Consider the following 27,602-nt stretch of genomic DNA (forward strand, 5'->3'; position numbering starts at 1 on the left):
GACCCCGCTCCGTGCGCTGCCCCCGCCGCCGCAGTGCCCCCGCACTCCCGCACGCTCCCGCCGCACGTGAGCGCTGCCGCCGGCGCGGAAAGTGTGTCACTGGGTGAGGGGGGCGGCCGGGGGCGGGGCGGGGCGGCCGCCGGGGCGGGGCGGGGTAGGGGCGGGGCGGGGCGGGCGGCGGTGCCGCACTCGCTCTGCGCGGCTCCCCGAGAGCGCTTTTGTTGTAAAGGGGAGGGCGCCGCGGCGGGGACGCGCACCCGCTGCTCTGACAGGAGACAGCGCGGCCGCCTCCCTCCCTCTCTGCCTGCCGGCTGCCTCCCGCCGACTGCATGTAGGGCTGCGGCAGGGACACGGAGCTGGGAAGACAGCGACAGAGCGGAGCCGCGCCGCGCCGACCGGAGCCGAACCGGGCCCGGCGGAACCCAGCGCGGCGCCGCTCGTGCCCCTGCGGGAGGAGGCCGCCATGGAAGTCAGCGCGGGTAAGCAGGGGTCGGCCGCTGCGGGAGGCGGGGGGGGGGGGGAACTGCGCGGGATGGTCCCGCGGGGCCGGGCGGGCGCGGGGGTGCGGACGGGGGTCGGCTGGGGCGCGGCGGGGCGGGGGGAGCGCGGCGAGCGGCGGCGCTGCCCGGCCCCGGCCCCGCTGGTGGCCGGGACGGCCCCGCGCCGCCTCACATGGACCCGCCGGGCGAGCCATGTGCGCGCTGTGTTTACGTTCCGCGCGGCGCGCCCGCTCATTGGTCGCGCGGGGCGGTGACGCGCGCATTGCATAATAGCGGCGGGGCGGCGGCGCGGGGCGGCGGGCGGCGCGGACACGTGAGGCGCGCGGGCGGGCGGGCGGCCGCTGTTTTGGTGACCTACATTCGGGGCGGCGGCGGCGGCGGGGGCGCGCCGGGGACACGTGGGGCCGCGCCGCCGCTGCGGCGCCGGGCAGCCCCGCCCCCGCGGCTCCGCCCCCGCCGCGGTGGAGCGCGGGGGGAGGGAGGGGGGGGCGGGCGGCTGCCGGCGCGGCGCGGTGCGGGGGAGTGCGCGGGGTCGTGGGGGGACACGCGGTGCGGCCGTGTGCGGCGGCGGCGGCACGCGGCCCGTCCCGGTGCGCGGGGGCGGCGTTGTGTAACGGGGAGGGGGCGGCCCGGGGGCAGCGCAGGGCGGGCCCGGCTCTTCCAGCCCCGGCGCCGCGTGACCGCGGCAGGGAAAAGCCGCAGCCCCGGTGCGGTGGAATGGGGTGAGGCGAGAGGGCGGCTGCGGGCACGGCGACCGCGCTCCCCGCTCCGTCTCCGCCTTGTTAGCGAGGGAGATGGGCGGTGTCGGGGGTGCCGGCTGCGGACCCCCTGCTACCGCAGCGTCCCGGGGGCCGGTTTGATCGCTCGGCCAGCTCGCCGCCTGCTTCGCGCCCCTGCGGCGCTCCCTCTTCCCAGATCTCTGTGTTAATGAAATACCAGCACGTTGCGGTGCCCCCCGCCCCATCCCTTAAGTGAATCCCGCCAGGTAGAGCCCAAGGGGTTCTTGTCACTCAGCCGACGGTGACTCCGCAGCAGCAGTAGCGCGGCTCCGTGTAGCCCAAAGGACTCATTTCACCACCTTCCGGCGGGTTCCCTAAGAAAATCCCCGGTAGTTCACAGAACCGGGCTGCCTTTCTCCACCGGGTGCCCCGGTACCCCCGTTCTGCGGAGTGCCAGCATCCGTGTGCACGTGTACGTGCTCCGTGTCTGTGCTCTTTGTTCTGAGATGTCACCCTGTGCTGTGTGTGAGAGTCAACTTTTGACTGCTGACCAAACAAAAACAGGGTTCACAGGGAAGTGTAACTTCTAAAATAACAAAAAATACAAGAAATCGTGACTATGATGCTGGCAAGACTGCCAAGCTCTCTAGGGTGCCAGAGCAGCCCAGCTATCTGGAGCTTCTCCTGCTCTCAGGAGAAGAGGGGTGAAACTCCCCCGTAGGCACACACTTTCTGTGCTCCTCTGTGACATTGGCCTTACCCTTGAGGGAAAAGAGCATCTCTTTTATGAGCAGGGTTTAAAGATAATGGGGCGCGGTGGCAGCCTGGAGAAACGTGGAGTTCCCTGCAGGGGCTGTGCTTGCGTGTCCCGATCTGCTTCTTGCAGATAAGGATGGCGCCTGCTGAGAAGCCCGGTGCCTCCCTTGGACCAGGTGAACTGTGAGCTTTGACCTGGCACCTGGCAGAGGCGCGTGCGACGCTGGGGGGTGGCACAGACCTTTGTCAAACAGGTGGTGTCTTAGCCCAGCACGGGTGTCTGATGATGCCTTGTTTCTCATGCCATGGCTGAACCTGTGACCCCCCCTTGCCAATCCTCCTTTGTCTGAAAACCTGATCCGGAATGCCAGTTTTGTTGCCGCAGAGGTGCTAACAGGACCGTTATGTCTAATAAAAGTGTTGAAAATTTGTAAGTCAGAATTGTTCCCTGCAAGCAGTAGTGTTTTCAGGGTTGTATAATACTGCTGCTTTCATCTCTGAGGAGGTGATGGCTGATGTTAGATGCTACAGCCCCTGCCTGCCGTGCCAATTCAGTTGATCAAGGACTCTACAGACACTAGTGCTGTTTTCCTCCAAAGGAAGGCAGTGCATGGCCTTTTTAAAGTTTTGAATTCTTACTAGTGTGTGGAGTTCCTTGCTGCAGTGTCCTGAGTCATCAGTGAAGAGTCTACTGAACAATAGAGGCATAAAATGTAGAACATACTGAGTGTAATTTATCTAAACAGTTTCATGGCTATGGCTTTTGAAATTCTTGTGTGAAATATCAAATGTTTTTATACTGACTTTTGAAATGCTGAGTCTTGGAGACAAACTTGTATGAAGTGCAAACAATTTCTCTTGCTTACGAGCAAGGAGAAGGAGCCTGTGAAAAGCCAGAACTACTCCCAGGTCTGCCTGAGGACAAAAAGCCGTTTCATCTCAGGGATTCTCAAGTGTGTCAGATTGCAAGACGCGGCAGGACAGAGACTGTTTGCGAATAGCAGCCTGGCAGTTGGAGTTTAGCTGCTGCTAGAAACGCTACAAAGGCTTGCAGTTGGACAAATGGCGTTCAGTAGGCTAACCAGACTGCAGTGCTATTTCCTTCCCTTGCCCCCTTCCCCTCTGCATTGTGAGCACCTCCCAGCCCTTCCTTTCTGTGCCTCTGGCGCGTAGCCTGCATGAAGTCTTTTTCTCTGCCCTATTTCTGTCCCTAACCTAGCTTGTTTGCATTCTGGCTCCACAGTGCTGTAAGATCCTGTCTTTGCTGTGGCTCCAGATGAGCTCTGCACAGAGGGTGGCCAGGGAAACTCTCTCTGGGTCACTCCATGCCCTGTCCCTGCTGTCCCATCCTTCCAACACCATGGCTTGTTGCTCCATCTTTTGGTTATGCCATTTCATCTCGGCCTGGACCAGAGGAGGCTGATAAGATGGGAGAAGGGGATGGGGCAGACTGGGAGGCCAGCCGTAGAAAACAAATGGAGACAAACAAGCTTGAGGGAGAGAGGGAGGGAAAGGAGTGCTCCAGGAGCGTGTAATGGCTGATGTGGTGGTGCTGGGTCATGGCGTGGCTCACATGGCAGCGGTGCATGTCTGCTGGTTATGTCACTACGTGCTGCCTTTTTTTTCTTGCCTTAGGGGGTGTGATAGCTTACATCAGTTCTTCAAGCTCGGCATCTAGCCCAGCCTCATGTCACAGCGAGAGCTCAGACAGCGGTTTCCAGTCGTCCTCTTCGCCTGTGCCATCTCCTCCAAACAGCTCCTCCTCGGAAAGTGGATGCAATGGCCGGAGCAGTGAAGGCTCTGACGGGGCACCGAAGAGCGATCGGCTGGAGGAGACTATTAAAACAAACCAGTCAAGTGTTGCTGGTTTGACAAAAGGCCATAATGGAGTCACAAGTATGTTTGGTGCCAGTTCCTGAAAACACCGTTTTTCCCCTTACGTATCACAACCAGGTCCCCCTTTGGCTTGTGCAGGTGCACAGCAAAGCCTCCATTTTTATCTTTTGGCACAGTGTGTGTGGTAATACATACAGTGTTGCCACACAAATGCTGATACGATGGGGGTCCCGTTGCTGCCAACTTCAAACAGTCCATAAATACAGTCCAGCTTTGCTTCAAATTTTCATCAGTGAAAACTGATCTTAGTAAAATCAAAAACTTGGTTAAAAAGAAGTGATGAAGTAAAGGTAATGTAATCAGACATTGCCTTCAAGAGTATTTATGGAACTGTCTTGGAAATCTAGTTTCTCTATTCTTTCATGCTCTGTCCCCTGCCCCTTCACCTTCCCTCCTCCCCAGTTGTGAGGAACAAAATAAATAAATTACCCAAGCATCATACTGACATAGCTATGGGTGGAACAGTTATCTTTTTGATTCCAAGTCATAATTTGTGGATGTGAAAACTAAAATACTTGTAAACCAGAACTAAGGGATGGCCGTTTAAAATACAACAATCTATCTCCACCTGTTTACTTCACACTTCTTTTGGTAATCAGAAAAGATCTATGGTAGAGAAGTATATTTGAACAGTTTCGGAAGGGCAGGATTCAAAATAAGTACTGGAATGAGTGATTCAGCAAACAGCTGGAATTTAGTCCTTTGGAGGCTGAATTCTTTTGTTGGCAGAATTGTTTTGTCATTTTGGATTGTTATGAAGCTAGAATAAGTGTCTAATAGTTCTACCTCAAATAGGGGCTTTTTGTCAGTTTGGCTTTTTTTTTTTAAAGTGTTCCTACCTTAAGTTCTTAGTAAGAACCTTTACTTAAAAATTCTCTAGTAGCTAGATTTTTGGTATCTGGGCAGAGGTTCCTGAAATGAAACCTGTTGTAAATTGTTCAGATAGATAGACAACTTTTTTAGCTCAGTACTAACTGTGTTAAAAAAAGAGAAAAAAATAAAAAATTGTAGTTTGGTTCTTGTTCTTTTTGAAAACCTTAAAAAAATGTTTTAGTTTCTCTTTATAAATGAAACCCAAATGTCAAATAAGTTACTTTTCTGGTAGAATATGTTTCTGTGGGAGTATTTCCAGCTGTCTCTGTTGGATTAAGGTAACTTTGTGGTTACTGAACTCACTGGTAAAATTCCCATTGGCTTCAGTGAAACCAATGTTAGACCAGCACTTAGGACTTGCAAAAAAATTTTATTGACAAGCTGAAATAAAATAGGTGGGGGAAAAACTTAAAAAACCCAAGCCGTGAGCATTTTTACAGGATGAGAAGGTATTTTCAAGTCCAAGCATGCAAGCCATTCTGGATATGGACTCAAATGAGTGGTCTCTACATGTGTAGGTATGGCTGAGTTACCAGTCCTAAATTGTTATCAAATAGGTACAGTGTATGGCAGATGTTGAATATATTATAGAGTGTCCTTTAGTGTTTCTGGTTTTTAAGAAAAAGTGTTTATTCTCTGTTGAGGAAACTGTAGCCTTTCATAGGCTTTCTTGTCCTGATGGAAAAAACAGATTGAGCCTGAACTTTGGTGGCCTAGTTAACTGAATGGTCCTTTTAAAAGTGCTTAAATGTAAGCAGACTTTCTTTTTCTACTGCTGAGTGCAGTGCTGCTGTGTTTGAAAGCCCAGTGAATATGTGCTTTCTCCCTATTCGGTTGAGTGCTTCGTGTTTGTCCTCTTTTTCCCCCACCCTTGCACTGGTACCTTCTGAACTGTTCAGGGGGTTTGTACGTTCATGTTGTCTGTTCTTCTGCTGTATTTTTTTGTGTGTTGAACTGACCTGACATATTTCGATTTAAGTCCAGGTTTTAAAAGCTGGAAACGTGTTCCTGCAGTTGTCATTGGTTTCTATATCCTTGACTTTTTTGTTTGATTCTAGAATTTAATGGCATGGTCCTTCTTTGCAAAGTCTGTGGAGATGTCGCTTCAGGATTTCATTATGGTGTTCATGCCTGTGAGGGCTGCAAGGTGAGCTATATTTCTGCTCACCTTTCTGCTGGTGAAATGCTCAAGTTCTCCCCATAGGGGAAAAGGGGTGTTACTGCCAAAAAAAAATTCAGTATAGTTCTGTTAAATACGAGAAATTTTGGAAGCTGTAGGGAACAGGCAAACTGCTTAGGAATATACAGCATTTTCCAAACTCTGCAGTACTTTCTGTTCCCACCCCTTGTCCAATCCTGCCTGACTTGGAGCGCACAGCAGAGGACAAGAACTGGAAGCTGAGGTGGTAAGGACCATGTCACGCAAGACATGTGCATGTTAATTGCATTAAGATAGTGGGTGTGAGTTGTCACCTGGGCTGGGACACAGAACAAAACAGCTTTGGAAAAGCAATTCTTTACCACAGGGAGAGCCAGAAATAGATACATATTTTCTTAACCTGTAACAGTGCAAATGTTATGTTCTGTGAAGGAGCTTATCAACATAAAGGGTTATGTGAAAAAAACGCCTTTGAAGGTGATGTGGTGCAGCAGAATGGTTTTGTTGCCAAACTGCAGAGATGGAAGTCAAAAGATGTTATTTTGACTCCCATCTTTGCACTTGATGTCATAGGTATTTGAGAGCACGTCTTAGGAATTGTTAGTGCAGTGATAGAGGTAATACTGGAGATCCTTTGCTCTTAGGTGCTGACTATGCAGGGAATAACTTAGCGTCTTCTGTAATTAGAAATCATAACTAGTTCACATTACATACAGATCACACACAAAGGGGAAGTAAGTCATGAGGAGTACCAAGTTCTTTAAAGTCTCTTGGGGCTGATGGTTCTGAAGCAGCTGATGTGATGCAGTGAGGTTTTCTGTGCTTACAGATAGGTGAGTCTTGGCAGAAGGATTTGACTTGTGCTGTAATGATAGTTGTGGGGTTTTTTTTGCTTGTTTACAGGGTTTTTTCAGAAGAAGCATTCAGCAAAACATCCAGTATAAGAAGTGCTTGAAGAATAACAACTGCTCTATAATGAGAATGAATAGAAACAGATGCCAGCAGTGTCGTTTCAAAAAATGCCTGTCTGTTGGGATGTCAAGAGATGGTACGTTCCTGTACTGAGCAGGGATCCTCTGAGAGGGAATCTGCTGCCCGCCTCAAAACCAGTTGTTGAGGGTCTTAATGGCAGATAATGCAGCCAAGCCCTATTGTCGAGGACAGGTTCCCTGTCTGAGAGCATTCAGTTCAGCTTGCCCTCTTGCTCCATGAGTGTCCTGGGCTGGTGAGGTAACGCTGTGGGCAGCCTCCTGCAGCACTGTCCTCCCGCCTGTGGAGGCTGATGCACTAGGACGTGCTGCCGTGGCCTGCTAGGGGGATGGTTGTAATGAGTGTCTCGATTTTGGTTTAATGAGTTAAGACTTAGAGCTGTATCCTACCTGAATCTGAACAAGACTCATATTTTTCTTTTTTTTTTCTTTTTTTTCTGTTTTCTTTTGTTGCTATTGCTTTTTCAATGGAAGGGAATTCTGCCCAACCTGATAGCCTTAGAGTAGTCACTATAGAGCCTAAAGAGTTAGTTTTGGGTACATAGGATGAGTATGTATCTGCTCCTTTTTTTTTTTTCTTTTCTTTCTTTCTTTTCTTAGAGGGAGAGGAAAGACAGGGAGGAAATGGTGATGTTGGTCTGTGTCTCTGACCACCTTGCTGGCTGTCCACTCCTTGTGACATTTTATTAAATAATGCTGAAAGCATAGTTCATTTGTCTGCTACAACTTACTGTCACAAACCAGAACGCTTCCTTCTGTTTCACTTTTTAATTTTCTCTGGGTGCATATTTCACAAGAACTAGGAATCTTGGGCTGTTAATAATTTAGTGGGTGGAGTGTTAGAGCTTCCTTTAAATAATTGTTCCGAGTTCATGTCGTGCATAGGAGTTATTTCATCCCCTAGGCGCTTGTTTGTGCACAAGGTTGCACCTGCTTTAATGAAAGAGACTTAGCTACATTAATGATGGACTACTACGTGAGCATAATTACATCAGTCGAAACTGGTTATAAGCCCTTGTGCGGCTGCGGTTGGACAGGGTGGTAGAGGCAGTTGTAGATTCCCTAGGACAGGGTCAAAAGTGCTGCAGCCACAATGATGCCCATCCCCTTGCCAGCAGAAAATGTCCTTGTCAAGGCAAAGTTGTCAAGAAAATTTGCCAAGGTAAGCTTCGTTCAGCATTGATTCTCTTGTTTTGGTAAGTTACGTAATTGGTCCGTGAGGACCTGTCTTGTAGGACTTATGCAAAGATGATATGAACTGTGTTTACATTCAGCTAATTGTCAGTTCACAGAGTTGGGCTGATTTAGTTGATCCAACCTTTAAGCCTAACACTTAGTCAGTCAGCACAACTGTGTGTATACTCCATGGCCAGGTTTGAGGCAAAAGGGGAAAAGGCCTTTACAGACTGTGTGCTTTAGAGCTGCCTTCTGCCTGTATGCAAACAACAGCATACATTAGGACTCATGCCAGTCCTATGCCCCAGAAGCTCTTTGACTTCACTGGTAATACCCCTGCTGTAGTATTGGTGAGAGCTGTTACAATCTTGCCTTAAAAGGCAGGACTTTTTGTTGGGGTGTGTGTTTTGTGTGTGCATGCTAACACTTTCAGGAGTGACTTTTTTTTTTTTTCTTTTTTTTTTCCCTTTCCACCACTATCCATTTCTCCACCTTGGTAGCTGTTCGATTTGGCCGTATTCCCAAACGTGAAAAACAGAGGATGCTGATTGAAATGCAGAGTGCCATGAAAACCATGATGAACAGTCAGTTCAGCAGTCACTTGCCCAACGAAGCATTACCAGAACATCAAGACCAAGCACCTCAAGAAGATCTTTCCTCCAAGCCCAAACAAGAGCGAGAAACTATCAAAAGCCCTTCTCCCCCTCCTAGTGCTGACATGGCTAAGGAGGAAGTGATCGGCATGGTCACTAGGGCCCACAAAGACACTTTCATGTACAACCAAGAACAGTCCCAAAACCCAGCAGAGATGATGCAGCCCCAGAGTGGGGAGAGAGGGTCAAAGAACACCGAGCAGTACATCTTGGGCAGTGAGCACTGTGTTGGTGGCCTTGGTGGCCCTCAGTACCCTGAAAGGGAGCAGCACCTTGGTGGACAGTACAAAGGGAGGAGCACAATGCATTATCCAAGCGGGCACGCCATGTGCTTCACGAACAGCCACTGCATGAACTTCACCAGTGGTTACACTCAGCGAATGTGTGAGAGGATCCCAGAAGATGGCTTTTCTCCAAACAAGAATACCACTTACTCTTGCAGCACTGGAGGAAGAATGCATCTGGTATATTGATATCAATTGTTTGATTTGACTTAGTTATTGGTGGGTGTGATCCAGCTGTGCCTGAGTGGTCAATGGAGCTGCATGCAGTTGGCACAACTGCTGAAACTTTAAAGGGTGACACAAGCTTGATAGTGCAAATTAGGATGAAGGACAAAAACAGCTCGATGTGTGAAGGATTTGAAATCATACAAGTGATGGAGCTTCTTGACTTGGTTTTTAGCTAACTGAAAGTAAAATAACATCAAAGAGTATTGGTTGGAAAAAAAGTCACGGGTTTTTTATGTGACTTGACTTTAAAATGAAAATAGGAGTTTATAAATACCCCTTTTCACTCAGTCCTTTTGAAGACTTTACTTTTTTCAAATAACCTATACAGTCAGATGTACTGTATTTTCATTAAGGGTATTCAGAGAAAATTTCTAGGGTGAAACCCCAGGGCTAGGATTTTAAGCCAGTCTACAGGCCTTGCTGTGGGTTCCAAAATCTCTGTTGCAGGGTGAGCTGGTTTTTTGGTGGTGGGGATTTTTTGGTTTGTTTTGTTTTAATGAGGCCCACAGGCTATGCATCCTTTTCAGTGTAGAACATCTTCAGATCTGAACAGAGGCAGGAGGAAGATGCACAGCTAAACTGTTAGAGAGAAGTTCGGGGTCTTTCCTGTAGTACTTACGCAAGTGAGGCTCTGGACACACTTCTGGGTACCTTAGATGACTTTGCTAGAGCATTTTCTCACTGAATTCTTAACAAGGATGCTTCCTCGTTTTTTGCATATGGTTTTTGGTTTGGTTTGGTTGGGAATTTTTTTGCCTTTCCTTAACAGGTCCCTCTCATTTGCCTTGCACCTGCTGTTTCTCTGCCATTCAGGCAGCCAGTTCTGTAAGCCCCTTAAAATAGATTGTCCTTCTCTTTATCACTGGAGCCGCCTGGGATGAGAGAACATAACATCCTCGTTCTCATCCCGCACTCCTGGTGTGAGGCGCGAGCCCCTGACCTTTCTGAAGTACTTGAGCTGCCGGTGTTTTTCTTCCTCCTACTTTGTAAAGATCCTTCACAGGTTCTTGGTAGACCCCCAAAGGTCTCCACAGTGAAGGTGTTTATTTTGATGCTGTATTTCCATGGGGACTTTTTGGTTGTTGGTTTTTTTTTTTTTTTTACCCTTCTTTGTCTACTGCATCTATAGGCCATGCCATCCATAGCAGGGTCGACCTTAATTGCAGACTCCAGGCACTACAACATGGCAAATAATAATACCCAGCCTTTCTTCCTTGCAGGGAAAGTATGTGGTGTCACTACAACGGCATTCTTGGCGCTCCTGGGAGGCAGAGGTTAAACCTGTCAGTATGGGCAGGCAGGGAGTGGTGCTTCCTTGCAGAGGCTCAACCAGTCAGTTTGACCTGTGCATGGCAGCTGCAAGGAGGGTTTACTCAGTCAGTGATGAGAAGACAAAACCAAGTCCAACAGAGCACTGCAGCTCCCGCTCCCCGCCCCACATCCCTGATATGGATGAGGGTTTTGCCCAAGAACTCAATGAGTTCAGGATCTGACCAAAATGAGTCAGCAGCAATAAGGGCAAGTAATTAGGCTCTGAACCAGTATGGAGACAGATGTTCAGGGGTTTGGTCATTTTTACTCAATACCCCTGCAACCACAAAAGCAGAACAGGTCATTCCTGAAGAAGTTCCTCTGAGGAGAAACTGTACAAGCTGACAGCTGCTTCCATAGGAAGCCTGTCAAGAGTTCAGGGAGTGGCTGGGCACTCTTAGGCATGTGGTTTAGTTTTAGGTGGTTCTGCAAGGAGTTGGACTCAGTCCTTATGGGTCTCTTCTAACTTGAGATACTCTGACTCTTGGGCAGAGGTCTATCAAGAGACTACAGACACAATGCACAGGGTGTGGAAGTGGCAGTTTCCCCTTGGGACTGGGTGCATGTGGGTGAGGGTAGTAAGGGTATACTGTCATAGAATGAGAAGTGAAGGTGATTTTTGTGTCCAATGCAGAGCAGGGTACTGAAGCAGAGATCCTTTATTTTCAGAGAGTGCTGTAGTTTCAGCAATACCAATGTGAACCATTGCAGTATCACAGGCAGAGCAGTGGTTGGCATCTGCTGTCCTTCTGGTTCTGTGCCTAGACCTTTCCTTTTGCCAAAATACTATACTCTTGTAATCTTAGGACCTCCCACGCAAAGAATTGCTAGGCAATTACCATATTCAAGATGCCCTGAAAAAACAGCACAGCTCTGAGGAATTGCTAATCTATTTCACTGCTTTCTCTTTGTTTTGCTGACATTATGTAAGATTACATATACCATTTAGTACGCTTGTGAGGAATACTTAAAAGGAATTTTTGTCCTTGATGATGGCAGGTGAAATGAATATTAAAATATTTAAACTTCAGTAAAAGATGTAAATTTTACAGGCTAGAACTGAAAATATCTCAGAGCTTCTGGTTGACTCTTGCAGAGGGAATTTATTGGCAGTCAGCCTTGACTGATACATCTGATCTCATAATCGATTCAGACTTTCCTACCAAAAAAATTACTGTATGTTTGTATAAAAGAAAGAGAACCTTGTCATCTTGTGACTGAGAAATACTGGAATACCAGTTCCTTGGTGTTCCTCCTTCAGTGATACAAGTAAAATCAAACTTGCAGAAGAAGGTTATCCTTGTAATGAGGGTGTAAACCTGTGACTCAGGAAAGCAAAGCTTGCTTGTCATCTTGACTGAAGCACTTCAGTTGCCTGCAGAACAAGAAAGATAAGAGAATGAATGTCGTAGCAACTGTGAGATTGCAACTGATTGATTGTGAAATCACAATTTACTGTGAAATTACAGGGATAATACAAGTAAGAGAAATTCAGATGTCAGACCAGATTAGTTGAGATCAGGGAACAATAGCATAACCTTGGTTCTGTCAGGTATTTTGTAGTACACAGTGTTGTAGGCTCCAAAGTTAACAAATTAATAAATAGATTGCTAACAATCCCATGGATTTTTTTCTTGTTTGTTTTAAAGGAAGGGGAAGAAGTCCAGTTCCTTTGGGAATTGACTGAAGAATATTGATCTTTTTTTCTCTGTGTCATTATTACAAAACTTTGTTGAGTAATAAACCTGTTTCATTTAAATATTTGTCAGTATTTGGAATAATGTCTTAAAAAGTTGTTTTCTGTCTGTGTTTTGTAAACATCAGGTCTGCCCGATGAGTAAGACTCCCCACGTGGACCCAAACAAGTCTGGCCATGAAATCTGGGAAGAGTTTTCCCTGAGTTTTACTCCTGCAGTGAAGGAAGTGGTGGAGTTTGCCAAGCGCATCCCAGGTTTCCGAGATCTCTCCCAGCATGACCAGGTCAATCTTCTGAAGGCTGGGACCTTTGAGGTGAGACCACTGTGTGTATAGTGTGAACCTGACAAGCTGTGCATCTGTCTGACCCTGTAAGAACAGAACCAAATAGAACTGGGTGGCATCAGGTGAAACCAGCTTGTTCATGGATGCTCTGAGCATTCTTTGGGGTGATGGTGTCCAAGGGATCTGTTTGGTCAGACCTTGGTGACCTGTCCCTCTTTCAATGAGCTCAAAACTGCTCAGCCCTTCTACCCTTCGCTCTTCAATGGGTGTTAATAAATGGATAATTAGGGGTTTCTAGCTACCTTTGGTTACTCTGGGGAACTGTACTGCATCTGGAAGGGTGGATAGGTTAGAAAGCTGTCCACTGACTTACAAGTTTTGTTGAGGAATGTGTTTACCATTCTGCATGTCCTTGCTTGTGCCATTCTGCTTCCTGCCAAGGCCAGAGTATCCATCCTGACCAGTCTCCAGTAGCCTTTGGTGGCAGCTTGGGAGCGTCTGAAGCTTCCACATCCAATGCAGTAACAATGGTAACTACCTGTACTGCTGCATCTCTGTAGATACTGTGTGCCAGCTGCAGCCTGACTTACTCTAGACTAATCCTACTAGGTCCTCGTGGTTAATTGCATCCACTTGTGATCATGACGTATATGTGAATTAGTGGTGTTAATTTGGAAATGATACCACAGAGCTTGGTGCTGTTTTATAATTAGTGACCTTCACTAGGTGACCTTTACTTCATGTTTTAGTTGCCCTTCCAGACCCTTGTGTCTATTGGAGACTGTACACATTTTATAAATATTCAAATGTGAAATTTGAATAGAGAGGGCCAGAGGAGCCAAAGTCCCAAGTGTTTGATGTTACTGTGCTTTTCTGGGGAGCGTAGCATTGCTGATGCCTTTGCTCTTGTTTACATGATTTATTCTTTCAAAGAGAGATGCTGGATGTTTACCTGAAATGAAGACATTTCTTGTGTGATGTGTTGGGTCTTCTGTCTATGCTTATACAGCCCAGTTCTAAAATTGTTGGGTTGGAAGGTACAAGTTCTACTGGAAGACTTGGTGCCTGGAGTCTGTTGGCTTTGCTGTTTATTTCATTTTGCTGTCATGTATTTTTTTCTGTTGTACTTATTCTTGGTCTTTTAATATTCATGTAGAACTCCTGTAGCAAAGGGGCTGTATTTTTACTTCTTCACTACTTTCACCTTGCACAAAAATGTTGATTCCTTCCTCTGCAAAGTGCAGCACCCTCAAGGAGGGTGAAAAATTTGGCTTGAACAGTCCCTATAATGTAAAGCCAAACCTTATGTTTTGTCTTGGCCTTGCTTCACCTGAAGCTTTTCTCAAGTCTCACTCAAATGCCTTTTTGCCAGTTACAAGCACTGCTGATAAGGAGGTTTCTGTATCCAAGGGAATTAATAATGATGTATGGCCGCATGCTTGTCACTATTCACTTATTTATAAGAAACATTAATGATTCCTGTTAGTGGGCTGCTACTTGTAGTTAAAGGCCTGTGTGGCATCTTAGCAACAGAAAAAAAAAAAGTTATGCTGCAGAACAGTGGAAAAAAATCCACAACAGGATTAATGAAACCACTGCAATAGAGGCAAAAGCGTCTTGAAAGCCTGGTTCATCCAAGGTCATTTCTGGGTAACTGAACTAGGATATTCCAATGTCTGCCTGTTAATGGAAGAACCCGAGTGAAAGTGCTGCCTCCAAATTTGGTGTGGCTGGCTTGGCACTGTGCTTCTTAGCAGTTCGTATTTGAGGAGTGCCTGTTCCTTTGAGGGTAAGAGGACACATGGAGACAATGTTGGTGCAGAAGCTGCACAGCTATATATATTCACACACACATAAGCTAAAAAGGTCTCTAAGAACTGGGAGTACTGGGGAGCTCAGTGTATCGTGGTGGCATTTGCATGGCTTCTATGAGAGCCAGCTCAGAAGCTGCAGTGAGCCTAAAATAAGGAACTCGACTGTTTTTGAGTGGGCCCTCCTCCACCTCCCCTCCAAATGCAGTTGATGGTAGAGCTAACAAGGCCCTTAGTTCCATTTGAGTAGTGACTCAGTTTGACTACAGGTAGTAGGGAAGTGATCAAGCAACCTCCAAGAGTGGAAGTTTTTATGTGCCTGTGTTGCTATGGTTAAGTGATAGGATTGATCAGGTGTATCCTCAGCTTGCACAAGTACGTGTCTGGTTTGAAGTGAAATGGGATGAATCAGTCCTGTGCTATGCCATAGTCCAAACTGTTCTTCCTTGTTTAGAATGGTGACATTGAAATAGGTGAGGTCTTTGCTTTAGTATAAGTCAGCACAACTTCATGGGCTTCAGTTTTGAATACCAGCATTAATCCTGGTTGCTCGTTATTTAAAGATGTTTCTAAAGCCCAGTTCTATAGGGAGAATACCATTTTGAACTGAAAGGTTGCTGGATACCCAGTGGGTCTGTGCTAATGCTCAAGTTCAGCTTTGTCTGCCTGCCCTTTGCCCGTTTTTGTTGTATTCTGATGGCTTCTGCATCTAGGTCTCTGCACTCTGTAGTTAATGTCATCAAAGGGGACAGATAGCTTAGCTAACAAAGGTGAATAGTATATAGTGCTCATGTGTCCATCAAGGTTGCTGCATGTTGTTTGGCCCTTAAAATTTAGGAGCAGGTCATGTAATGTGCATGAACAGTGTTTGAATTCTCAAACATTTTCATTTGTTTTGAACACTCCTTTTTTTAGCTTGTCAAAGGCACTAGTCTTTGAAAACGTGGTTCTCCTCTCACCTGTAGTAAACATTTAAATTAATGCAGTTAATAGGGTAAATGAGAAGAGACAACTGTCACTCCAAGAGATTACAGCTAGTTTGAAGTTTTAGCCAATGCCAGTTAGTTCATTTTCTTCAAATAAGAAGGCTGTTCTGTGCAACTTAAACCTTGAAAATGTAAATAAGATTGTTGAACATGAGCAAATGAAACTTTACAAGCCATTCCAGAGGGAAATATTTCACAGTACAACTGAGAAACCACAAGAGAAATTTCACCCCAAAGGGGTAAGTTTAGCACATGTCAACTGCTCCAGCCCAGGTGCTTGTACCAAAGGGGTATTCCCAGCTGCTACAGACCAGGTGCCATCTCAAGCTGTGCTTCCCTAGCCTTTTGAAAGCTCTACATGTGGCTCCTTTCTACCAGGGCTCATTAACATTCCTGTGGGCACAGTGATGTGGCACGGTACTTTTCCAAAGAATGCCTAGGGGGCCCGATCATCAGGTGGTGTAAATCAGCATTGTTTCCATAGAGCTGCTCCAGTTTATGCCAAGTGAGAATCTGGTTCAGTACCTTCATTTTGCTCCTCATAAGTGTGGCCAAGAAAACATTTCTTTTAATGCTCTGTTTGCCTTTGGCTGTTGTTTGGCTTAAGCAAGTTGTCCTACTGGCATATTTATGAATGACATGGTCTGTGTGGCTCAGGGTGTCCGAGGCTTAAATTTTAATTTTCCTGCCTTTCATATGCTGAAGCCCCTCCCCTGCATCCACTCCCTAATTTTGTCACTTGTTTGTTTCTCTCAGATTACTGGGCCAGAGCTTGCACTGTGTTTTGCAGCTCAATAGCATGCTGACAATTTCTGTATAGAATGCCTCTAGAACGGTTAACAAGACACTTCGAATGATGTTAAAAGTTTTAATTTTTTTCTTCGGCTTTTCTAGAAATGCACCTACATTTATCTGGTTTTGTTGTTAATTTTTTTCTTCCTTTTTCTTTCACCAGGTTTTAATGGTACGATTTGCATCTTTGTTTGATGCAAAGGAACGTACTGTCACCTTCCTGAGTGGCAAGAAGTACAGTGTGGATGACTTGCATTCAATGGGAGCTGGTGATCTGCTCAACTCAATGTTCGAATTCAGTGAGAAACTAAATGCGCTGCAACTTAGCGATGAGGAAATGAGTTTGTTTACAGCGGTTGTCCTGGTATCTGCTGGTAAGGAGAGAAGGTTAACTTGCACCTTTGCCAAAAATTGAATGTGGCTCTCCATGAAAAGCTTTCTGTAAAATGTATAGCCTATTATTTCATGTCTAAGTGCAGTTGAGTAGGTTTTAAGCTACTAGCAGCCTGTGATCTACTTTTTAACATACCTAGTCTTTCTAATACTGCCTTTTAAAAAAAAAAAGTGAAAATGGGATTATGTTTTCCTCCTGCTTTCTGTGTAATGCAAAAACACATAGCTGCCCTGTGGCCATTTAGATGCTATTTGTCTGACTCCTCTAAGTTTCACAGGACAGCATCACTGAAATTACTCCTGACTTGCACAGCATAAGTCTTTGGATAAGGTGGTATTTTTGCTTCCAAGTACTGTCATTTAAGTCTATTGTGTATTTTACCTAAGTCTAAATCCAACAGTTTGATCTCTACCTATGTCAGCAAGAAAGCCCTATCATCTGCATCGTGACTTCTTAGCACTGAAGGCCTGCCAATCCACTAACATCTTCACCAGCCTCCTATCTTGTTTCAGTCCCTGGATAGACAGAACACCCTGGCCCAGATTCAAAGAAGGATTAAGCACCTACTTCTGTAGTATTATCTCAAGCCTCAAATTAGGCACATTAGCTCTGCATATAATACCTGGAATACAAGATGCAGAATCCCTGCTTGCTGGGTAAGAAGCTCTCTAGAGGTAGGTAGCAGGAATGTTCACAGCGCCCACTTGGACAACGAGCCAGCAGCTGGGGATCACTGAACTCTTTGAACAGGTGCACCCCTTTCACATGAGCAATTGAGGCCCATGTCTTATGAGGGAGGGGCACCCAGGCATGGTGCTGTAGGCACGTGAGGCCTCTGTAAACAAGGTAGGACAGTTCAGTCTAATAGCTTTGTGCATGGCCAAACGGAAATGTCACAGCACAGGAGGGGCAGCTGTCGCCTCTTCAGTTTGTAGGCCATGATAATGAGCAGAGGGTGGCACAGAGTTAGTGAGCTTCAAGAGCCTGAACAAGTGGCAGTGTGAAGGAAGCATGGCACTATAATCTTAAGGAAGCATGGAATCTGTTAATGAAAATGTTCGGGTAGCAGAGAAACCTGAAGACTTAGTTGCTTTTCCAGACTCTGGAAATTCCTGACAAGAACCAGAGGCAGCTTTTAAAATAAGGACTGACAACCAGGTCTCTCCCCTTCTTGTGCACTGTAACTAGGCCTACAGCCACTCTTCTTGCTTGCTCAGCTCCTGGGTCCTAGAATATCTCATGCCACCTGTTTTCAGTCTAAGTGGCTGTATCTGTTCTGTTAAATGTGCTTCTAGCACAGTGCCATCTCCCCAGCCTTTAAAGTACTGTGCTGATTGCTGGCTCCCAGCAGGGATTTGCTTAGGGCTGGCACGTAACATGTACAGCATGTAGTGTCAGCCGTGCAACGGGACAAAAAGAGAAGGTGTTTGGTATTCAGGCTTCTTGCAGCTGCTGAGGATTTTTCAGATCATAGTTTGGACATTATTGCTGCCTATCTTAGCTACCTCGTGATCTGATCTGCAGTGTGATCACAGCCTTCCTGGGCATCTTCACAAAATTTTACAGGGTTTTATAAAGTGCAGCTTTATTTAGTCAGTGTTGGGGCTGTATTCCAGACACAAGGCTAACTCTGATGGTCACTGTGAGTTCAAAAGTTTTCAGAGCAACTTTATTCTGTTATTTGAGGCTGGATTGAAATGCTGCAGTTGTTACTTCGCACAAGTGAGTAAGTGAGCAGGCTTCATGCTCAGGCAGGTACTGAAGAACAGAAGTGGCCTCAGCAGAGTTCCTGGGGAAGATGCTTACAGCATGAGGGATTGCTAGGAGGAGAAGGTGTCCGTAGAACTGAAGGATTGTGGGCATGTGTTGATTAAACAGATCTTGAAAGACAGATCCCTGCATCCCACTCTTAGAGGAGTAGTGTAACCAAAAGAGTCACTTTCTATGAGGCGAGATGGAGCTTCATTACAGATGAAGGAAGAGTTGAAGAACAGGATCAGAGAGAATGACATGGAGATGCAGGCAAAGGAAGAAATGCTGTAAATGTAAGAAGAGCTGAAGGTGGAAGAAAAAGGCCATTAAGACTTCTTCATCTCAGAATGAAAGTTATTCAAGAGAAGACTGAAAGGGAGATAGTAGTCAAGATTTACATCAGTTCCAAAAGCAGAAAGGAGTGTGACTGTTGAATGCTGATTAAGTGATCCACAATATAAACTACCATGCTGCACTAATTAAAGATCTTTTTAAAGACTTTAAGTTGATTACAATGAAGAAAAACCCAAACCCATCAATGGAAAAAAGAATTAAGTCTCTAAATACCACTAGTGGGGAGAATGCTTGTCAGAAACCTCTCCACTCAGCACTGGATGAATAACCACTCTTAGGAGGGGTATTTGGAATATGCAGAAGAAGCAGGGATAGTAGCAAGGGCTGTGTGTAACTCTGTACATCCCCTTCTTTTCATGTGTGGCAAAGAAAGAAGAAGCAGGATCACGCTTGCATGATGCTGCGGAATTACCTTGGTACCATTCCAGAATTAAAAGAATGCTTCGCCTCTGGCTTCAGTTAGCTGGATGTGTTGAAGATGGAGGAGAGGTAGCAAGGTGGATCATGGGCACTGAAGGAGGAAAAAGCAAGGTGGATCATGGGCACTGAAGGAGGAAAAAGCAAGGTGGATCATGGGCACTGAAGTAGAAAGAAGCAAGGTGGAAGTAAAGCTGAAAGAATGTGGTTCTTGCAGATCTAGAGACCAGATAATCCCTTAACTAAGTGTCTTGCTTTGTGGTAGAAAACTATAAATTAGACACCCTCTATTATTCTCTTACTGGCACAATACTAAGAAAATCTTCTGCTGGCCCCTGGGAGCAACTGGAAGTAGACTGAGAGGGAGAAGAAAGACTTGGACTAATTGAAGAGAGGAGGTTGCAGTAATTCACCCAAGGCAGCCAGGAAGGGCTGGGCTGCATTCTTCCACCTTCAGAGGCAAGGCAGTACTATTCTCACTGTACAGAGCTCTTGTGAAACTCCATTGAGCATGTTCTGTGCAAATGTCATCGTACCTGCTCGGAATAGAGCAAAGCTTTGCAGAGCAGGGGGCAAGCAGGAGAGATCATTTAATAAATAAAGAGAGAGGTGTCTCCTCACTTGTGTTCTCTTGGACAGCAGCTGTCAAACCTAATGGACAGTCTTCACAGAAAAGTGGAATGTGTGCTAATAAAAATTGTTTAATAGTAATCAGAGCTCCTAATTGCAGAAGATTCTGGAACAGTCTTCCTGAAGGAACAAAACACATGTAACTGCTCCAAGATGCATCCTTAAGTGGATTATGTAATAATTTTTCCTATAGCAGTAGGGAACTGCGCTGAGTAGTCCAGGAGGACTTCCTAGGTGGTTCACCTGAGCTATCTGATTGGATTGACAGTGACAGCATAAGGAAGGGATTTCCACTCTGACTGTATGAACTGACTCAGTGTTACTCCAGAAAGCTGTTGTCATTCCATGTCCCAGTTCTGCAAAGTGCTTAAGTACATGTACACATCAAAGCACATTTCTGTTTGTGCCAGTCACTTGGGTATGTATGTGCCCTGCTGAATTTACATAGTGTTTAAGAAAAGAAGCTACAGCTTGGAAAAAACCAGCTACTGTGCATGGTTATGAGGTGAGATGTTTTACTTAAAAATTCATTCTTTTAAGCCGCTTGCTTAGGTTCCACCTAAGGATAACCAGGTGTGTTCTTAAATACAGCTCTCTTGAAAGAGATGCTGCAGGCGTGGTGGGAGTGCAGTATGTGAGAACATAATATTTGTCTTGATGTTGACATTCTTCTTTTCCCCAGCTGGGAGTTTTTGGGTGCATTGTGTTTCATTTTGTAAGTGCTTCAGAACATACTCAGAAATAGAGCCCAGTCATATGAAGGCTTGTACTACCTTTGCCCCTCAGGGTACCATTGTGCAGATAAAAGTGTGGCTTGTCCTGAGTGGGATTTCCTCCTCAAACCTTCAGTTTAAGTTTAGGGTTCTATATCTAGCCTTAAGAAACATTTTAAATTTTTACTTCCATGTGCCCTGTCTTTCCCCTTGGGTTGAAAGTTGTGATTCAGCAACACATTTAAACCTTTGCTTCAATCTGTCCTTCTCTGGAAACATGGGTTAGGGATCACAGAAATAGTGATTGAATGCTGCCAGTTTGGCATGAACTTAGTACTCTGAAAAGTTAATGCTAAATAACATTTGAAAGACTTTTGCTGTGTGATTTAAAACTTCTGGCATAAGAATCAGATTTTTCTTGTGCTTGTTAATTTAGTAAGGGATTCTTGCCGTGGTTTTATGTTGCACACTACATCTGTTCCATCAATTTTTTTTTTCCTCCCCTACCCTCCTGTTTTTTAATTTCTCTCTCTCCCTCTCACCTTGCCCTTTTGTTTAGATCGCTCCGGAATAGAAAATGTCAATTCTGTGGAGGCACTTCAGGAAACACTAATCCGTGCATTAAGGACCTTAATTATGAAAAATCACCCAAACGAAGCCTCTATTTTCACAAAACTTCTTTTGAAATTACCCGACTTGCGTTCCTTAAACAACATGCACTCTGAAGAACTGCTGGCCTTTAAAGTTCACCCATAGGCCTTTAGGTCTCATTTGTACTTGGACTTGCCTCGTGTTAAGCTGTTTTGTGCTAAAATGTGTATTTATACAGTTGTACCACTTGTTGGAAAGAGTTCACAGACTGTGAACAGTTGATAGCTGTCCCATAACCATGCAATAAAGCTTTGGCAGGTGCTTTCAGCCGACGGCAGCGCAGCCTTCGGAGCCCTCCAAGGCGTCCAGGCCCAGCTGTGCCGCACTCCTGCAGAAGAGGCTGCGATGAGCCCGAGTAAATATGGACTCTTCTTTCATTTAGGAAAAAGAACCACCACTGCCCTCTCACGTAAACTGAATGCAAAGTAGCTGTGTATGTGCATATGGAGCATGGAATGGGGTGGGAACAATCCTGTGCTAATAGGAAAATGGAAGAGCTGATTTAATTGGTCTTTCACTTATCTAATAGATGTATGTCTGTGTCTCTTGATAACTCACTCATGGTTTCACTATTGTTATTCCATTAAACCCGATGGAATGATTTCAGCCTGCACCAACTCTTCACTGAGCGTGTGTTCATGCCATGTGTATATAATATAAATAGTTAAGTAGTGAGTGTTTATGGCTATATAAAGTACAGAGTTGTGTGTATATATGTGTATGTATATAAATAGTTCTATACATAAAGTATACATATAATTTCTTCACAATATTTTAAACTGTGAAGGAATTTAAACTTAAAACAGAAGGTGATCTATGGAAAGAACCAAATAGATGCACTTTGCATATTGCTGAACTAATTATCTGAGCATTTTTTAGAAAACATCAAATTTGCATTAATATGCTGTGTTTGTTAATTTAAAAAAAAACAAAAAAAACAACCAACAACCAAGAGTGGCACTAAAGAGGCAGAGTCAGATTCAACTTCCAAAAGGGTTTTGTAGAGAATCTCAAGCAGAGAGGGTTGGTTGTGGCACTAATGGTATGGGTTGTCCATTGCCACTGAGGTTCTTGTGTTCTGATCAAGGTTAAATAAGCACCAGATGCTCTTCAAAAACTTCAGCTCAGCCAGAAAGAAACTATCAGATGAATAACAACGTATATCAGAAAAAGAAAAAAATGGGAAAAACGTATCCATGGTTGCGTTTGGGTGTATGTGTGTTCTGTGACTGTTTATTTCTTGCAATCCATCATTTTGCTGCTTCATTGCTAAATGAGAATTGAAAACAGAAATGTGAGATGCCCCGTGTCTTTTCACCATTTGGGCTTTGTGGTTCCCATGCCTGTTCTGGAGCTCTCCATTGGTGCGTGTGCATGTGAGCGTGTGTGATGTGCAGAGAAGGTGCATTAGATGTTCTGGATTTTTTTTTTCTTTTTTTTTTCTTAAAAAACACCACAAAAACCAGCCGAACAAATGGGACTTTTTTGTTGTTTATGCCAGTAGCAAATTACAAAGCAGATCCACAAGGCTTAAGATTCTGCCGCTTTTCCATCTAGGAAAGCAGCTCTCTATGGGGTTTTTTCCATTTGTAGCAGGACCTGGCACCAGAAAAGAGAGATTAGAAGAAGTCAAAGCAGTTGTGTTAATTAGTTACATTTATGTTTTGCTAATGTGGGAAGAAAATGGCTCCATCACCCTCATTTAGTTAACTTACCTTAGAGGTAGCCCTCTGGGTCTCTAGTGTTTGGTAACGCTACTCTTGGGAGGGAGTCAGCTCCTGGTAGTCAGGGCCAGGCCCCAGGAAGCCTCCAGCCTGCAGAGCTCCTGCACTGTGGGCTGAGAGGAGCCCTCCTGCCTGTGGTGGAGCTGGAGCAGAAGCAGACCTTTGCCTGCTGCTCAGCATCAGGATCTGGGATGGGAGGAGGGAAGGCTTGCACCCTGCCACGCCCCTCTGGCCTTTGGGCTGGGGATTCTGTCTCTGACAGGAGGAAGGGGCTGAGGGTGGGGCGGGCAAGTGCTTGGTAAGAGGTGGGGAAAATTCGGCTGTAGCCTTGGCTAAGGAGCAGAAGAGCCCACCCTTTCCCCTGCTCTGCAGCTGCTGTGGGCAGAGCTGTCCTGCCTCAAGCTGCTTTAACCACTGGGTAATGGCCTCTCCATACATACAGTTTTGCTACCCAAATGTGCTATCAGGGCATATTGTCCTAATTTCTGTTAACAGTCTGCATCCTACCAGTATTATTTGCTTGAGAGCTTCACTGAATTACGCATCGAACCATTCAGACTTTAGAGAGGACACAGTCACACAGGTTTTTTTATTTAGTTGCTGAAATGACTTCTTTGTAGAGCCCATTTCAAGCATGGACAGTACAGTTAGCCCTTGGTTGTTTCCAGAGGGAAGAAGGCTTCTTACAGAGATTGCCACCCTTACAGCTGTGTTTTGTTGTGTTTTATTTTTTTTTTCTCCTTAAAACTGTATTATTAAGCCTTTAGGAATGTATAACCAGGACTGAGTAATTACTGCTTATTAAATTTTTTTAGTTAGATTGACCATGTATGCCTATAGATAGATATTCTAACTTGTGCAATTTCATTTGAAATAATCTTCCTGTACATAATGGAAAAACTCACATAACAGGAAAAAAAGCCCCCAGACAGATTGACTGAACAAAAAGCTGATTAAAGTACGGTTCAAAAGTGACCCATGTATTACAAACCCTAGCTGGACTCTTAGAAGAAAATCTAAACTCATTGTGTTAGCTGTGTATTGTGAGCTCTTCTTTTACTGTGTCACTGGTTATACACTTGTTAAATGCTGAGATAATAGACTTCATGCCAGGCATTTGAGTACTGTAGATTGGGTCATTGCTGAAAGATTAATGTACTGTATGACTTAAATGAAATTTTTATTCTTGATTTTATTCTTGATTTTGTTCTTGTTTTAAAAGATTAAATATGGGCATTATGTCACCAAGCTAAACTTGAGTGTCTGTGTTCTTTGTATTTCTCTGTACAAAATCTGGCAGGGAGGACAGCATGCTGGGATGAACAAAGCAGAAGAGATTCTCTTCTGGATGAGAACATCAGCTGCTGTAAGGTCACGGGGCTGTGCTAGGGCACAGTGGCAGGGAGAGCCGGCATCTCCCTCTGTCTGTCTGCTCTGTCTTCCTGGGTGCTTGGATGGGGTTTTCTGGTGCACTTCATTTGCTACACTTACAGGGCTTTTTTGGGTAAGTCATTAAAATAGTTATTTTAAACATGGCATTAGTTTGGAGATATAACTTTGTAACTGAAAAAAGGATACACTAAAGGATTAAACTGAAAAAAATACTGTTTGGTTAAGACAAGTCTTTGCATTATAAGAGAGGTAGAGAAAAAACAATAGGAGGGGCAAAGATCTGTTTTATTTTTCCAGTTTAGAGTGTGCACTCTTTTAGGAGATAAGTGAAGCTTCAGGAAATGTTATATCTACTGGTATTTTAAAAAAAGGCACACACCAAAAAAAGTTGAACAAAATTATGGCTGCCAGCATTGGAAAAAATAACAGCACAAAAATGCTTTTTTTGGTGGCGTGTTTTCTCTGGTGCCATGTTTGCACATGGCTTTCCTTGTTGCCACGAAGTCTGAGCCCCTGTGAGTAGTGCCACAAGGCACAGAGGTTCCAGGGCCTGGGAGGTCCTTGGGAAGAGCTCTTTTCAACTTTTGCTGAATTGCTCTGGATGGGCCACAAGTCATTCTTCACTGTTTGGCTGCAAGAGCCTTACCACAGCAAATGGAGGGGAGGGGGGCAGGAAAGACACTTCCCAGCAACAACATGATTCTGTTCCACTCACTCTCCCAACCTGCCAGTCTGGCAAGATGCTCTGGGGATGGGAGCACGGAGCATTTGGGCTTGTTCGTGGGAAACTTGCTGGGCTCTGAATCTGCAGTGCTGGCCTGAATGTGAACGTGCCCACAGCAGCAGGCTGGCCTGTCCTCACTCCAGCAGGAAATGGTGAGTGTCACAAGGGAAACAGAGGTATGAGTGTTCTGTGTGAAAGTGTAAACTGATGAGGGTGTGGGCAGCCAGCTACCTCCTGTTCTGGCTCGTGACCCACGGGCTGTGCTGGGCGGGAGGGAATCGGCATTTGCAGCTCAACCGCAGAGTACTTTGATTACAGAAACAGTTCCTACAAGGAAGTAATTGGCACTTCCTCTTCTTTGATGAGTACAGCGAGAAGCTCCAAGAGCCTTCATCAGTGAATGCCGCCTTTTCCGCCCCCTTTTAGTTTACTTTTTTTTATTTAAAGTTGAAGTTCCGAGTGGGGAGGGAGGAACATCCAGGTATGAGGAGAGCCTGGAGGCAGCTGCCCCTGGCACCTGACTGAGCTGCAATGAGCAGCTCGTTAAAAGCACTGTAGAGCCTGTGCTTGCTGGGCAGGAAAATTGGTCAAGGACACAGACTCATCACCAGCAAAAGAGGAGCTGAACAGGTGCACATGGAGGCTGAGAGGCTGCACATTCCTGGTTATTTGGAACAAAAATGGCCATTCACACCAAAAAACCTTCCTCTGTGCAGACACTGCTCTGCCACACCAGGTCCCTTCACAGAACAGTTCATACCTGCTGTAAATGCACACCCTAGTTGTTTGTGAAGGCAGAGCTTGCACTGACAGGGGGCTGAACCATTCTGTCTCCTGCCTGGCCTGAATTCCCACAGTAGGTGTTGCTCCCCTGCATTGTGCTCCAGGACTGCCTTTGCCTCTGGCTGGAGGAGTACCCTCAGGGAATTACTTGTAAAGTTACATGCTAAAAACTTGACGTCTGGGTTACCTTCTCTCTGCCCCCCCACCCCCTCAGGTTAAGATTGTAACTCAAATTATTCCATGCAACAGCATTGAGTGCTGCTTGTAAGATGGTACAAAGGCAGAGGAAAACAACGATGTGTCACAAGCCCATCTGGCCCACAAGCTGCAGCTCTAAATGAAGCACATCTAGAGAGGCCTGCTGCTGGACTGCTGCTGTACAAGAGCTCTTCTCCATCGTGTGTGATGCTCCATAGGCCTCATGCAACCCTGGATTAGCTGCAGTGGTAATGCTGTATAAAATGGGGCTGGTGCTGATGCCTTCTTGTATGCCAGTTTGGCAGGTTTAGTCACCAGCACACAGCTGAAGATTGTCTCTGACCTAGGCTGGAGACTGACTTGGTTCTTGCATAGTCCCAGAATATGGGAGGATCTCGAGGAGAACCTCAAGTATCCTTTGGTCGCCTTCCCTCTGCTCATGCAGAAGCCCCAGGAAGCAGCCCAGATCTGTGCACATCCTGATAGCTGACTTCTCTTCTGCAGAACACATTTGGATAGAGAAAACATAGGAGTATATGGTCAACCTAACATGCACCTGGTTTCCCAGTGGCAGATGACAAAAATTGTTTAACAATTTAACAGTGTTGCATTTCCATGATGTCTAAACTAACACCCCTCAGGCTGGCTTGTGGTGGAGAATTCAGTCCATGCTGCATGAAGGATTTTTTCTTTTCACCTTCTTATCCTTGCCCAATAGGAACCTCTCCAGCCTTGTCTCATGCTGCTTAGCATGTGTGGCTTGGCAGCCCTATTTCCTACTGTGCAGTGTGCCTTTGCCCTCTTGTGTGCCCATGCACAGGCTTCCCCTTGTTGAGAGTTTGACATGGGGCCAAACTGACCCCCCGCACACACACCTGCAGGAGAACATCTGTCCTGTTAGTGCCTTTATAGGAGTATAAGCAAAACTGCCAAGTTAATGCATCACAAAATGAATGCTCGTTCTTACAATTCACAAGGAGAATTCTATCATGTTTTCTGTAACTTGTGGAATTTATGGAAAGCTGCCAGGTGGAAAATGTCCAGGGGGAGGGGGGGGTGGTTAACAGCCATCTGAACACAAGACAGCAGTGTGCCCAGGTGGCCAAGAAGGCCAATGGCATCCTGGCCTGTATCAGGAATGGTGAGACCAGCAGGACCAAGGCAGTGATTGTCCCCCTGTGCTCAGCACTGGTGAGGCAGCACCTTGAATCCTGTGTTCAGTTTTGGGCTCCTCTCTACAAGAAAGACACTGAGGGGCTGGAGTGTGTCCAGAGAAGGAAAATTAAGCAGGTGAAGGGAAGGGCCTGGTGCACTGCTCTGATGAGGAGCAGCTGAGGGAGCTGGGAGTGTTCAGCCCAGAGGAAAGGAGGCTCCAAATGGGGACCTTATTGCTCTCTGCAGATACCTGACAGGAGGGCATAGCCAGGTGGGGGTCGGTCTCTTCTCCCAAGTAACAAGCAACAGGACAAGAGGAAATGGCCTCAAGTTATGCCAGAGGCAGTTTAGATTCGATATTAGGAAAAATTTCTTCACTGAAAAGTTGTTCAGACTGCCCAGGGAAGTGGTGGAGTCATCATTCCTGGAAGTGTTCCAAAAACATGTAGATATGGCACCTGGGGACATGGTTTAGTGGTGGGCTTGGCAATGTTGGACTTGGTGACCTTGGAGGTCTTTTCCAACACAAATGATTCTTTGATTCTATAATTATTTACACTCATTTGTCCTGTGCCTCAGAGAAGAACTGCTCTACAATGACA

General features: G+C 45.7%; 1 protein-coding gene across 1 annotated transcript; it reads left to right on the plus strand.

Annotated features, from left to right (window-relative positions):
* The first annotated feature begins 209 nt into the window (after positions 1-209).
* NR1D2 (nuclear receptor subfamily 1 group D member 2) lies at positions 210-23,992 on the plus strand. The gene is made up of 8 exons (XM_082285053.1): positions 210-479; positions 3,611-3,871; positions 5,803-5,891; positions 6,807-6,951; positions 8,569-9,185; positions 12,369-12,554; positions 16,277-16,487; positions 20,933-23,992. Exons 1-8 carry the CDS (start codon positions 464-466, stop codon positions 21,127-21,129), a joined length of 1,722 nt encoding a protein of 573 aa, XP_082141179.1. The 5' UTR covers positions 210-463; the 3' UTR covers positions 21,130-23,992.
* The last annotated feature ends 3,610 nt before the right edge of the window (positions 23,993-27,602 follow it).

This window comes from Coloeus monedula (genome assembly GCF_965178545.1).
Source record: "Coloeus monedula genome assembly, chromosome: 1".
Lineage (NCBI taxonomy): Eukaryota > Metazoa > Chordata > Aves > Passeriformes > Corvidae > Coloeus > Coloeus monedula.

Coding starts and splice junctions, on each gene's coding strand:
- NR1D2 (XM_082285053.1), top strand. Junction 3,872..5,802: donor AGGCCATAATGGAGTCACAA/GTATGTTTGGTG, acceptor GTTTGATTCTAG/AATTTAATGGCATGGTCCTT. Junction 6,952..8,568: donor TGTTGGGATGTCAAGAGATG/GTACGTTCCTGT, acceptor CCACCTTGGTAG/CTGTTCGATTTGGCCGTATT.